General features: G+C 41.3%; 1 protein-coding gene across 1 annotated transcript in view; it reads right to left on the bottom strand.

Annotated features, from left to right (window-relative positions):
* The window catches only part of LOC124619688 (WD40 repeat-containing protein SMU1), a 105,573-nt gene extending 94,409 nt beyond the window's left edge, over positions 1-11,164 (bottom strand). The window contains exons 1-2 of the mRNA XM_047146238.1: positions 11,075-11,164; positions 10,928-10,994 (exon numbers count right to left, since the gene is read on the bottom strand). Of these exons, the coding sequence (XP_047002194.1) occupies positions 10,928-10,994; positions 11,075-11,100 (93 nt within the window). The 5' untranslated portion in view covers positions 11,101-11,164. The remainder of the gene's footprint in view (positions 1-10,927; positions 10,995-11,074) is intronic.
* Positions 11,165-15,022: the final 3,858 nt, after the last annotated feature.

Raw genomic sequence — 15,022 nt, 5'->3', positions numbered from 1 at the left:
GCAGCATCCAGCTCTGGGGCAAAGGACTGGGATGAAGTGAGAGCATGATCTAACTCCCTCATAGTAAAGGCAGCATTGTAGCACTCACGATTCTGAGAAGAGAAGGCTATCACCGGAACCTCCTCCACTCATTTGTTAAGGAGGAAAGCTGTATGATAATGGGTGGAGCTCGAAATCTCCACAAAATAGAGACCTGAGGTGTTGGAGATAGCAACCGGGTCCACTATGACATCATCTGCCATGGTCAGGCCAGAAATTGGGGAATGGACCTTGGTCCCACAGAGCTATTGGAGGTCGGCCCACACAATGGACGAGGAAGTGGAACTCTTAAAAGAACTAGTGAAGGAAATCCCGCTAACTTTTCTGCTATCTCAAAGAACACAACAACACTGCACATGCATCTGTTTACTAAAAATGCAGTTCACCATAATAGGATGAGTGTTAAAAACACAAAATTTGTTGCGGCACACCTCAGTCCCCCGAGGGACCAGGATATGGCACAGTAAAGATGAAGTGCGAGGAATGGAACATTCCGCGGCAGTAAGGATAACGTCTGCAGGGTATTCTACCTCGTCATCACAATTGGGAAAATGTTGTTCACGGAAGGTCTTCAGCAAGGAGAAAAGCCTTCAGTCGGCCTTAGAAAGCTGCCATTTGGGTTTGCACATAGTTGGGGTAGGATTCAGCAAACGGATAGCACATAGGAAATGGTTGCTCGCCTACATGTCAGAGTGAATGGACCACTTGGGATGATGGGCAAGCTGGCAGTGCAGAATGAGAGGTCCAAGGAATGTGGGTGCTCCAGTGTTAAGACAGATGAGGTTGAGTTTATTGAGAAGGTCAGCCAAGACAGCATCTCTTGGACAGGTTCTGGGAGAGCCCCAAAGGGAAAGGTGCAATTTAAAGTCACCGAGCAGCAAAATGGGATCATGGAGTTGTCCAGTAAACTGGGGGAAGTCTGCCCTAGTGGCACCCAAATGACAGAGGGACATAGACGGTACAAAATCAAAAGCTAAAGCGAGGAAGGAAAATGCAGACTACAATAGCTTGTAGCCGGGTGTTGAGTGAGATGGTTTGACTGTGAATGTCATCCCAATGAGCAGCATGACTCCCCCACGAGATGGAATGCCGTCCTCAGGGGGAAGGTTAAAGCAGGTGGAAACAAATTCAAGAGGTCAAAGTGTTCACGAGGACACAATTTTGTTTCCTGGAGCCAAGGAACAAGTGGACGCTGCGATTCCAAGAGCAACTGTAATTCCTCCTTGTTGGATGTAAGGCTACAAACGTCCCATTGGAGGAGAGTCGTGATGGGGAAAGGGGAAGAGGGAAAAAATGAAGGGGTGTCACCTCAGCAACTGCCGAGTGCCAGCCTTCGAAGACTCTCAGCTACAGGGTGCAGATGGTGGAGGATCCTGTTCTATGAGATCTACAGAGGTGTTGACTTTCTTCCTCAGTCAATCTGCAGTTTCCAGTACGACACGAAGGTCGGCTGGCTGAGGCTATAACATGGCGAAACCATTGAAGAGGATCTCCAAGTCGGCGAAGAAGACCATTTGCCTTTGTTTGATTTCTCACAGCCTTTGCAGTTGGCAGATGAAGATTCAGATGTTCGTTGGCTGGAGGGACATAAAAATTCTTTGTGGGAGTGTTCTTTCCATCCTGTCTGACCTGCTGGTAGTGTAGCAGGTGATTTCACTGTGTGAGGCAAAAATTTGGTGGCTTGTTGTACAGCTGCAGGAGAAGAAGACAGGGATTCTCGGTGACACTGGGTGAATTTACAACCACAGTGCTGAATTTGATGTCGCAAATCTGTGTGGTCATGTCCTTCTTGGAGTGAGATGTAGCAAGAACGGTACTGTAAGTGCCGGATGGTAAAATGCAGGGCCTCCGACAGCCCAGCAACTTGCCAGTGACAGGGTAAGGCACTTTCCTTCACCCAGATCTCCTGGATGGTACACTAATCGAGATACACGGGACATCCTCATGGCCGCCATTGCAATTGATACAGTGGGGCGAAGGGGCGGGCAATTGCAGTCGTGAGCATACCACTTGTAACACATTTGACCAGGTGTCAACAAGACATTCAAGTGTGGTTGTAACGATGACACTGGTAGCAGCGCATCAGGTTCAAAATGTATGGTTGGACTGTGATGACTTCATAGCTTGCTTTGATCTTTGATGGAATCACTACTCTATCAAAGTGAGAAAAGGAGTGAGTGTGGACACTAAAGATGTATCTACCTTTTCCATCATCCAGTGGACTGCAGTGATGCATATATGACCACTGTCTCTGGCTGCCTCGGCAACCAGAGACAGTGTTTTGTGTGTGTGTGTGTGTGTGTGTGTGTGTGTGTGTTTTGTCTAATTCTGATGAAGGTCTATTTGTTTGACAGTCTTTTGGTTGTACCTACCTGCGACTCAGCATCTCCAAGGGAGTAGCAACGCATCCTTTCAGAATATTGTCATTATTCCGTCCTGGATTTCCCAAGATTATTTATAGGTAAAAGACACTGGGAATCACTTAAAATGAATCTCTCTCTCTCACACACTCACACACACACACAATTGTTTCACATGCCGAGTGGTGTCCCTCCACAACCAAACTGACAACTCCTTAAAGCCGCAGAGTATGTTCTATCAACCAATACCTTGTTTTACTGAAGTTGTGCCAAACATTTCTTTTCTGCCCAATTCAACTTGTGACATTCGCCTACTTTATTTCTTCATTGATAGTCCTCGGTGTTGATGTACTGCATTGTTATACTCGCTTAAAAATGGGGGGTTGGAAGTTCAACACTGACTACTGTAAACGATGTGGCTGACAGTTGCGTTTCACAACTGTTTTCTTTCACTGCTCACAACCTTAAATCACACAGTTATATGACCAGTTCACTATTGATAAGCCTCACTAATAGTTGCAGGTAAACATCAGCATACTGCTACGGTAGTTTGCTGTTGAACATCTATGAGCAGTCAAAACCCAACCACACAGTTCAAGCATAATAATACAGTAAGTGTGACACTATTTCTCAAACAAATTGAACAGACACTGTCATTGTTTTAACACATGGCCTACATGTGTTACACTAAGTCCACTGTTAAGTTACTGCATTATTGTTGCTCTAACTGATACAGACTTCCCATCTGAAAATCGGCTTTAGACTGACTCTCTCGAGACTAAAAATCAGGTCTTTATATATCCTCACAATAATAAGTACTGAAACTGTACATTGTTCGATGTTTAATTTACAGAATTTTGGAATTAAATACGGGCTGGCTTTTCTAACATGTTTTTGAATAGAGCCAAATAAATACTTTAAGAATCCTAGTAGTTCTTCTTCCAAATGTTTATAATTATTACAGAATTTATATTTGCTTGTAAGTCAACAATAGAATCTAAGTCATGAAACAATTACTGATTTCACCCTATAACAAAAGATATTAACTAGGAATAATCAAAATAAATCAGGAAATTAATTACATACACAAAACTAAGCATAAAATTAGTTCTGGTGCCATATTTGTTAAGACTGAGGGCCAACCTTTCTCTTATATGGCAGATTATACTCATGTATGTTAATGGTAACTAGTCAAAAAAATGAATTTAAGGAGGCAGGTGGCAAAACAAGAGAGGAAGTAAAGAGAACCCAAATTTCTTCTTCACGAATTCACTACCTCCTTATTAGCTATTCGATCTTCCCTTCTTATCTTCAACATTCTTGTGTAGCACCACATATCAAAAGCTTCTATTCTCTTCTTCTCTGAACTGCTTGTCACTCAAGTATCACTTCTGTGCAAGGATACACTCCAGCAAATACCTTCCTATCATTTGCATTTTTGTATTTGATCTAATTAAATTTTTCTTTTTCGGAAATGCTTTTCTTGCTACTGTTAGTCTATATTTTATATCCTAGAACTTCAGCCACCACCAGTTATTTTTGTGCCCAAATAACAAAACTCATCTACTACCTATAGCATCATTCCATCTAAAGTGGTCTAGAGGTTCCCACACGGCCACCACGCATTTTGATGAAATTTTGTATGAACATTTGCATATATCCCCAATAAACATTGGTAAAGTTTTAAAATAACTAATCCAATATTCTGGGGATATAATCATTTGTCTGATCCCGCAGCACAGCTGTCAAAAGGGCATCCGTGAGTTTTTGGCAAGTTTGAGACACAAAATCTCTGGCAATATCTTGAAAGAAACAAAACTAGGCCATCTTGTACAACTTTTTTCGCACTCTCTCAAATGAAATAATAAGAAAAGAGTTTCTGAACAATTTTCTTACAGTGCTACTTTGTGTGTTCCTACATTTCTCTCAAACCCAAACTGCTTCCTCTAGTTTGGTTTCTACCACTTGTTTCATTCTTCTGTAAATAACTCGTGTTACTACTTTGCAAAGATAACTTATTAAAGTGATGGTTTAAATATTTAAAAAATTGGATAAACGAAAAGTGGTTTACCCAGTCATTCATCAGAAATTAGCCTAAAATCATTCTCTGAAAGCAGCTACTGAACTACCCAAAAGACAAATACATAAGCAAGTTTTTCCATTCTTCCACAACTAATATGTGGTAGTACTTTATGATCATGACTTATTAAACTGATAGTCCAGTTTCATTTTCAACCATCAGCTATGGTCTTATTTGAAACTTTCATTATTATAATGAATACAGATCTATTAAAGTAATATCATAAATTGTGTGAAGAACACACAAGAAGCAAACAGGTATCACATCCCAGGATAAACAAAAAGTGGTTTATTCAGCAGCTCATCAAATAAATTTATCAGTCTGTATAACGAGAAATTTGGCCTGATCAGAACCTCACCATGTGATAGTTGTCACAACAAAGCAAGGATCAGTTAAGCATACCAGAACAGCCACCATTCATCACTGAATACCCGAAACACTTTCAAGGATTGCTGGAATTTGGATCTTCCGAGAAATAAAAACAGGTCTAATATTCTGGATGCATGATGCAGGGTTGGAGGGAATACACAGCCTTGCACAAGAAGAATAATGTTGCAGACAACTTCGTGTCTTCGCACCACATGATGGGTTACTTCCTTGTGCTGGCAACCATCTTGCTGTTGGGTCATGTGCTCGAGCCTCTGCTAAGGGCTGCCCAGCTACACCATTGCTGTTCACCGGTCCTTTTGGGCATTCATTGTTGCCAATCAAAGCACAGTGCAGGCATATGCCTTCAACTTTGGACATCCTGGGTTCTAGGCTTAACACCGTCTGTTTCTGTGTGTTGTCCCTGCAGCCAGGGCCTTCCCTCACGAACACAATGGTGCTTGGTCCCCACGGCAGCATAGTCATCAGCAGTGACAACTACTGCACATGTTGCCTGCCAGGCCAGTGAAGTGCTGAAGCTGGCATGCTGCAGCGTCCTATGTCACCGACAACAATAACCTAACATCCAGATGACTCCATCCTTGTAATTGAAATGAACAAAGCATTATGATAACCAGGAGTGTTTTACTGAACATTTGTCGTACAAATACAGTCACCACCACACAGCAGCCCACGTCCAGGTAGGAAGATGTCGTGCATTCTGGGTTGCCATCAACCATTTCACTTGTTGCTGTAGTAGCCACATCCTGCCTCAACATTCCAGCATCAAAAGTGTTCGCTGCTATGTTGACAGCCGCTATCAATCGAGAGCACACTCCAGCTGCCACATCACCACCATTCCAGTTTACAGCTTCAACAGTACGAGTGTGGTGATTGAACTTGTGCTCTATGTACAAACATAGACATCTGCAGGCGTGGTTTGTGAAAGCACAAGGACCTGCATATATGTCTCAGTTTAAAGGTAAAATTAAGGAATACTATTCACAGCGAGTAAGATGTAAGCAGAATAACTTGCAGGGCCACAAGCAGCCTGTCACATGTAGAACGCGCTGACGCTATGCGCAAGGCGCACATCAGTGTTCAAAGTTGGGACAGCTCACAATTCATTGCAGAAGTTGAGATAATTTCCTGATCTTATGTATTAGTACTTGTAGTAGCTATCTTTGTTTCCTTAAATTTTTGTATACTTTACATGTATTGTATGCAGAATGAGGAAAGTAAACTGAAGATACTGTTTTGAGAATATGTGATAGTTTGTGCCATTTGGAACAGGCAATGTGTTCTGTGCTGAGGAAAGCTATGGCTTTTTTTTTTTTTTTTAAAAGTATATATAGCTTTAGTAATGTTCAGCCATTCAGGAAGAAATAGTACGCTACAATAAGAAGATTATCTTAATTTAAGCATTCCCATCAACATTCTGTTTTCTTCTCTTGTTTTCTTTGTGTAATCACTGCAGGGTAAGCCACATTGTCTTTGATACTGCGGGGAGCCACCGTGGATGAAACAGTGCCAGTTTTAGCAGTCCAAGTAGCACACTTGTGAGCAAACAGTGCAGATATGTCTAAGCCAAATAAAGGCTGCGGGATGAGGTCAGGTAGTTATAGCAGAGAAAATGAAGGTTGTGAGAGAGAATGTAGCATTCCACCATAGAATTACTTCAGAGGTAGTGGAGAAAATGCAGCAAATTGGTGTGTTAGAAATAGGCAGCTGTGTGGTCATCTACCAATAATTCATGATATGTTTGTGCAAAGTATTACGAGATTAAAATAGAAAACTGTTCATGCGGGAGCAGAAAGCAAGGAGAAAGAAGTCAGAAGTGTAAGTTTAAGTGATGTGTAAAGTACTAATATTGCAGAAGTTAAGGAGAGTAAGGTAGAATTATCAGCTCCAATACGTTGTGATAATGCGGTGTCTGAGTCATCTGTAGTACCAGACAAAGTGAATGTATGCTGTACTGAAGTAACTGAGTGTGTGAGCAGCAAGATGGCTGATATTTATTTAGGTGCAGTAAGGTCTACCCTATTGGGTGCTATGTAGAGAACACTGAAACTGAGCTGTACGAACAGGCAATTACATGTGCCAATGATTTTTGTGTTACACAAAGTGGAACTACAGGTGATAACTTTGTTGTAGACACTGGATGCACAGGAAGCTATTGGTGATGTCAGCTGTGCTGCAACTGTAGTGGATGAGGAAGTATTTCCGAAGGATGTAAGCCTAGTTAGGTTGCCACCTGTGGTGTTGCCATCTCCTCAGAGGAGTGAAGAAGGAACAAAACAAAGAGGGGACATGCTTGTATGGCTGATGATTGTGCCAACAAAACAGAATCCCTTCAGGAAAGGGCACATACAGGAGGTTTGTAAAGTTGATGGTATTTGCAATGTTATGCGTACTGAGGGTAATTAAAAAAAAAAAAACACTGTGTAATCATTCTTTGGCAGCAATGCACCGCCAAACTCAGGGAGATATTGTTTCAGCAGGAGCAGACAGTTGCAAATAATATACTGTCCCGTTGTTGTATCGACATGAGGAGAGCATCAGCTAAACAACGCACAAAATCATTAAGATTCATGTGATAAAAGCGCTGCAGGACACAGGGAAGTTGTTTTGGATGAGCAAAGGTACATGGATGAGTGACAGTCAATCTTTAATTAGCTTTAAAGTAATGGAAATAGGTGGAACTACTAGACAGTATATTGTTTACATGGTTATTGTGTGAACATAGTTTTAAGAATGTGTTTGATGTGAAAATTTAAGGGGAACTTTAGTTGTATAGAAGGCAAAGTTACGGATGATTTGTCAAAACAGTGAATTAAGAGATGTAATGCCAAACATGAGAAATTAATTGCACGGAACCATTTGCAATTAAACAATTGCTAAGAAATCCATTAAGAAGAACACTCTCTCATAATTTTATTTTGGCAGTTTGTTGTGTGATAATTCAAAATAGCATTCAGATTAATATAGAGCCAATGAATCATGTGGTTTATACTAAATCTCTAATCACAACAAGGAGAAATGGAGGCTGTTTATTTGTTTTTATTATGTCAAACTGTGAAATGTGTTAAGATTATTTTGTCTGATAATGTAAACAGATCACAATCCAGAGACAGGATTCTTCAAAAGAGGGTGGAATGTTGCACCGTGGTTTTGCAGAGGGGAATTTACTGTTCCGGTGACACTCAGTGGAATGACATCATGAAGGAGGAAGTAGTCGTCAGCCTGAAGCCCACATACCGTTTCACAAGAAAGTGTACTCAGAGAGAGAGAGAGAGAGAGAGAGAGAGAGAGAGAGAGAGAGAGAGAGAGAGAATGCACATACAGGACACTGGCAATGTAAGAAGTGTCTAGCAGCACCTCTGAAAGGTAAAGTGGATGACAAATCTTAGAAGACTCTGGGGGCGCTGACAAAACAAGAATGAGCGAATCAAATCATTGCCACCCAAAGGCAATGCCCTTTTGCCCGGAGATCTGGGGTAGAAGTGCAAGCATTGGAGAGAAACTCATTAACTGGTTCATGTATACACCCCTCCAAATCAGACACTCACTCACTTATGCAGTATCCACATGTGAATTTGATGATGAACAATAGTGTCTCACCAAGCACTAACTACAAGAGCAAGAAGCTGCAGTGCCAGATGAAGCAGCAGCCACATTCCACAGACTTCTGACTCCAGCAGCTGCAGGCACTAGCCGGAGCTAGAGTTTGTATGCAGAAAACTTGTCATCTTGACATTGCTCAATGACTCTCTCCTCCTGGTGACCACACCTCCAAAGTGTATCGGGTGTTTGACCCTGGACTAGGTTCTGCCCAGATATGCTGTTGTTATCCAAGAGTCCTTGACAGCCATTAAGTTGCTGATCACCGACCGGTACAGACATATGCCTTCAACTATGGACGTGCTTGAAGATACGGCTCAATACAATCTATTCCAGTGTTTCCACTGTGGTCGTGGCCTCCCCTCAATGCCGGCACATCACTCGCATGAGGGCTCCAAGACGGCTCTTATATCAGCAATCGCAGCTTCTGCATGTGTTTCCTATCTGGCAGGTGAAATACTGATGTCAATATGAAGTGCGCTCACAGTGCCCTACATCACCAAGGCAAATAATCCACCCTCCAAGCTTGCAATGCAATAAGCATGTATAAAGTTAATCAAGGCTGTTTTACTATGAGATCACTTTATAAGTACAATCATCATCACTTCTGTAGTCCACGTCCAAACCTTCCTGGGTATCCATCAGCTGCTTATGCAGTGGTCACACACCGACCCCCACAATACAGAGCTACAGTACATACACTAAAACACATGAATGTCACTCAGCGCTCATTTAGATATGCAACAGTGTGTTATGAATTGTAAATCTGTAGTGAACTAAAGTGACAGTGAAACTGACAAATATTCATATACTGGAGACAAATATGCATTTAAGAATGAAATAATTAAGACTGGAAAAGAATTTGTATCTGCCAAAGATAAGCATAGTACCATGAATATTTCAGTACAGTCGTTGTACAGTGGTCCAAAACAGCTGCAGATCCCTCTCCCCCGCCCCCTATTTAACCTTTAATTGTCGTAGGATCCCATGCAATAAACCATCACATAAAATTAATAATGTTCTGAAGTAGACAAATGAAATGTCAGTAGCAACCAAATGGAGACTGATAGAACCCATTAATAAACATTTAGGATCAACTGAATCTACAAATTCTGTATGTTAACTTCCCCTCAAGACGTAATGGTGTTGTGACATCATACATGCACAAACTGGAAGAGAACGTAACACGAATTTGGAATGCAGGTGTGGTAGTAAGACTGCTCCGTAGCACACCCCAAAATATAGGCTACAATGAAACATGACAATCTGAAATAGTTGATGAAGTCAATGAATGCGAATACAAAATCTTAACTGTGGTGGCATACTGATTAGTGGTAAAGGATACATATTGGACTCACTTACATTTTTCAATATAACATGGATGTAAACATCAGTCTTAGCTGGAAGTCAATTTGTTACCACAACCAGATTTTCTGCTTTCACATTAATTGGCATCGGCAACACTCAACTAAATTGTCACCTTCTAACCTAACCTAGACGTCACGCTGTGCTACAGATCAGTCTGCCACCACATCAAAGATTTCAGGAACAGTTCAATACATAACTTCAGCTCTAATTTGTATTGCAGCCAAAGATCTGGTTTAGGATGAAGATGACTAAGTTGGCGAAGTGGTACTAAGGCTTTCAGTTAAACCAACAGTTACAAAGTGTACAGTAAAGTAGATGGGACGAAGGCATATTAAGATTGTAACGCACTGTCAACAACCATGTCATCAGAGATGGAGCACAAACTTCGATTACTATAGGATGGATTTGGAAATAGGGCGTGCCCTTTCAAAGTATTCCCTTCATTTGCCTTTAGCAATTTAGGGAAATCATGGAAAACATAAATCTGGATGGCTGGAGACGGATTTTGAACCGCAGTCCTTCCGAATGCAAGTCCAGCTCTTTAGAAACTAAACTGATTGTTACACTTAGTCTGACACACTGAATGCTATGTTTTTTGTCATCTGTAGCAACTTCTGTGAACAAAAGTCATACTGTGTCAAAAGTTTCTTAAGTTGCAAATATGTTCGTAACGACATAGAACCTGTAATTCAACAGGCACAACCATGAATATCAAAATTACTTTTTGTAGTTATTAAGTTACTTTCGCTCCATCACAATAATTCAGCTGCCCGAATGGTACTTATGTGTGAAATATTGACACCTGGTTAAAGCATTATTTTATTAGGAAGAATATGGTTAGTTTTTCCTAATTCTTAACAGGGAACACGGCATCTAAACTCTTCTATGTCAATTCTAGTTAGCAGTGATTAACCCAATCAAGAGCAAAGATGAAATCTAAACAACTCCCAACACTTCGTACACTCCCTGAAGGTGAGCGCCAATAATGAGTAACGCGGGTACAGTAAACGCCAACGTAGTGATGCCAGCAAAAAAGTCTGTCGATATAATGTGCAGATTTTTTTTTCGTATTCACAAAAAAAAATTGTTTTACCTGCAACGTCTGTAGAGTTCTCAGTAGGTTGGATTCTTTCAGGTACTGCTGAATTAGACGGACAACGCTACAAAAAGAAAATGTGTCACGGTATTTCACAACAAGAAATATATAAGTGTACAGCGTTAACACGCTCCTTATACTTACTCCGCAGACTCGATTTCTATAGACATCTCCAACAATATTATTATCCACTCTCTCAGAAACAACAACAATCCAATGAATTCTATAGTCGAAGACATATACATCTTTTCATATCGAGTATTTGGAAGCACAGAACATCAAAATTCGATATAATTACTTGAATCTCGATTCTGAGTCCCTTCAATTCCATATTGAATGATAATCATCACCTATCACATTTATCTTACTGATTCCCAGGAAGATACGACTTCTACAGAAAAATTTAGGAAATAACAAGGTATTATGTAATGATTCAAATAAAAGGAAAGGAACATGAAATACTGTAAAATCAGAAAAAGGTAAAAATAAACAAATACCAAACAACCTTAGAATTAAGGACGTGATTGAGGTAACGAATGATTCACACAGTAAACGTTGTGAAGCAGAAATTTACCAGTATATTAGCAAAATTCCAAAAACCTTCATAAATGTTGCCCATGAGAATCTATATCTCCACTAGTGTATGGACTCTTTGCCGATGTATCTATGAACGTTTTTTAATGTTACTTACATGTTTTGTGTTCTATAAGAGTAACAAAATAATTTATGTGTTGTTTCAAATCATCACCACTTTCCAGCACAAATTAAAGTTATATGGGCCCAGTAAATGAGGTTTGCTGAAAATTACACTGAATTCAGCGATCTGTTGGAAGCATGAAAAAGATTTTGATTTCTGGAAGAAGTGAAATACCACTTTGTGAAGTAACACCCATTTGTCAAGTTGTCAGGGATTGTACTCCGCAAACATTCGAGGTGGCACAGCAAGCAGCAGGGCAGACCCGAGGTGGCAGGCGGCAGGAAGAGATCCGTCGATCAAAACCCCCGGAGTAGTGACGAAGGAGTGCGGTGATTTGAGTGGCGGAAAAGGGTGTGCATGTCAAAGACACTCAAAATGTGCTTCTTATGAGAAGGCTATATTTATTGTTGATTGTTTATCTGCGAGATTTTCATTCCTGTAAACAGTAAGCATGTTTGAACATTGTTTATTTTAAAATTATTTGTGACAAAACCATCATGTGTAGACTTGTAGACTGGAAAGGACTAGTGGAGAGAGGAGCTCTTTCAGCATACAAATATTACCTGTAAATTGCACACTAGACTCTCACTAATCCGGCCTTCAGTAGTCCAGCCTCCCAGTAATCTGGCGCACATCCAAAAACACGTGCTCAATGAATTATCGTGCACAACAATGGTCTACATCTATATCTACATCTACATGATTACTCTGCAATTGACATTTAAGTGCTTGGCAGAGGGTTCATCGAACCACAATCATACTATCTCTCTACCATTCCACTCCCGAACGTCTTTGCTTTAATGACTTCCATCCCAACACGCGTATCATATCTTCCACACTAGCACACTGGACTCGCATTCGGGAGGACGACGTTTCAATCCCGTCTCCAGCCATCCTGATTTAGGTTTTCCGTGATTTCCCTAAATCACTCCAGGCAAATGCCGGGATGGTTCCTTTGAAAGGGCACGGCTGATTTCCTTCCCTCACCCAAGCTTGCGCTCCGTCTCTAATGACCTCGTTGTCGACGGGACGTTAAACACTAATCTCCTCCTCCTCCTCCTCCTCCTCTCCCCTATTACGTGATAATACAAAACGAGCTGCCCTTTTTTGCACGCCTTTGATGTCCTCCGTCAATCCCACCTGGTAAGGATCCCACACCGCACAGCAATATTCTAACAGAGGACGAACTAGTGTAGTGTAAGCTGTCTCTTTAGTGGACTTGTTGCATCTTCTAAGTGTCCTGCCAATGAAACGCAACCTTTGACTCGCCTTCCCCACAATATTATCTATGTGGTCTTTCCAACTGAAGTTGTTCGTAATTTTAACACCCAGGTACTTCGTTGGATCGACAGCCTTGAGAATTGTACTATTTATCGAGTAATCGAATTCCAACGGATTTCTTTTGGAACTCATGTGGATCACCTCACACCTTTCGTTATTTAGCGTCAACTGCCACCTGCCACACCATATAGCAATCTTTTCCAAATCGCTTTGCAACTCATACTGGTCTTCAGGTGACCTTACTAGACAGTAAATTACAGCATCATCTGCGAACAACCTAAGAGAACTGCTCAGATTGTCACCCAGGTCATGTATATAGATCAGGAACAGCAGAGGTCCCAGGACGCTTCCCTGGGGAACACCTGGTATCACTTCAGTTTTACTCGACGATTTGCCATCTATTACTATGAACTGCGACCTTCGTGACAGGAAATCACGAATCCAGTTGCACAACTGAGACGATACCCCATAGGCCCGCAGCTTGATTAGAAGTCGCTTGTGAGGAACGGTGTCAAAACCTTTCCAGAAATCTAGAAATGCAGAATCAACTTGAGATCCCCTGTCGATAGTGGCCATTACTTCGTGCGAATAAAGAGCTAGCTGCGTTGCACAAGATCCATGTTTTTTGAAACCATGCTGATTACGTATCAATAGATCGTTCCTTTCGAGGTGATTCATAATGTTTGAATGCAGTATATGCCCCAAAACCCTACTGCAAACCGACGTCAATGGTATAGGTCTGTAGTTCGATGGATTACTCCTACTGTCCTTCTTAAACCCTGGTGCGACCTGCGCAATTTTCCAGTCTGTAGGTACAGATCTATCGGTGAGCGAGCGGTTGTATATGATTGCTTAGTAGGGAGCTATTGTATCAGCGTAATCTGAAAGGAACCTAATCGGTATACAATCTGGACCTGAAGACTTGCCCATATCAAGCGATTTGAGTAGCTTCGCAACCCCTAAGGTATCTACTTCTAAGAAACTCATGCTAGCAGCTGTTCGTGTTTCAAATTCTGGAATATTCCATTCGTCTTCCCTGGTGAAGGAATTTCGGAAAACTGTGTTCAACTTTAGCGGCACAGTCGTCTGTAACAGTACCATCGGCACTGCGCAGCGAAGGTATTGACTGCGTCTTGCCGCTTGTGTATTTTACATACGACCAGAATTTCTTCGGATTTTCTTCCAAATTTCGAGACAATGATACGTTGTGGAACCTATTAAAGGCATCTCGCATTGAAGTCCGTGCCAAATTTCGCGCATCTGTAAATTTTAGCCAATCTTCGGGATTTCGTGTTCTTCTGAACTTCACATGCTTTTTCCGTTGCCTCTGAAACAGCGTTCGGACCTGTTTTGTGTACCATGGGCGATCAGTTCCCTCTCTTACCAATTTATGAGGTATGAATATCTCATTTGCTGTTGCTACTATATCTTTGAATTTGAGCCACATCTCGTCTACATTTCCATAGTCAGTTGGGAAGGAATGGAGATTGTCTCTTAGGAAGGCTTCTAGTGACACTTTATCCGCTTTTTTAAATAAAATTATTTTGCGTTTGTTTCTGGTGGATTTGGAAGAAACGGTATTGAGCCTAGCTACAACGACCTTGTGATCACTAATCCCTGTATCAGTCATGATGCTCTCTATTAGCTCTGGATTGTTTGTGGCTAAGAGGTCAAGTGTGTTTTCGCAACCATTTACAATTCGCTTGGGTTCGTGGACTAACTGCTCGAAATAATTTTCGGGGAAAGCATTTAGGACAATCTCGGAAGATGTTTTCTGCCTACCACCGGTTTTGAACAAGTATTTTTGCCAGCATATCGAGGGAAGGTTGAAGTCCCCACCAACTATAACCGTATGAGTGGGGTATTTATTTGTTACGAGACTCAAATTTTCTCTGAACTGTTGAGCAACTATATCATTGGAGTCTGGGGGTCTGTAGAAGAAGCCAATTATTAACTTAGTTCGGCTGCTAAGTATAATCTCCACCATACCAATTCGCACGGAGTATCTACTTCGACTTCACTACAAGATAAACCACTACTGACAGACACAAACACTCCACCACCAATTCTGCCTAATCTATCTTTCCTGAACAACATCTGAGACTTCGTAAAAA

The sequence above is a fragment of the Schistocerca americana genome, chromosome 6 (assembly GCF_021461395.2).
Source record: "Schistocerca americana isolate TAMUIC-IGC-003095 chromosome 6, iqSchAmer2.1, whole genome shotgun sequence".
NCBI classification, from domain to species: domain Eukaryota; kingdom Metazoa; phylum Arthropoda; class Insecta; order Orthoptera; family Acrididae; genus Schistocerca; species Schistocerca americana.
Note: the sequence above shows the minus strand (reverse complement) of the source record. Positions and strands in the feature narration are given on the sequence as shown.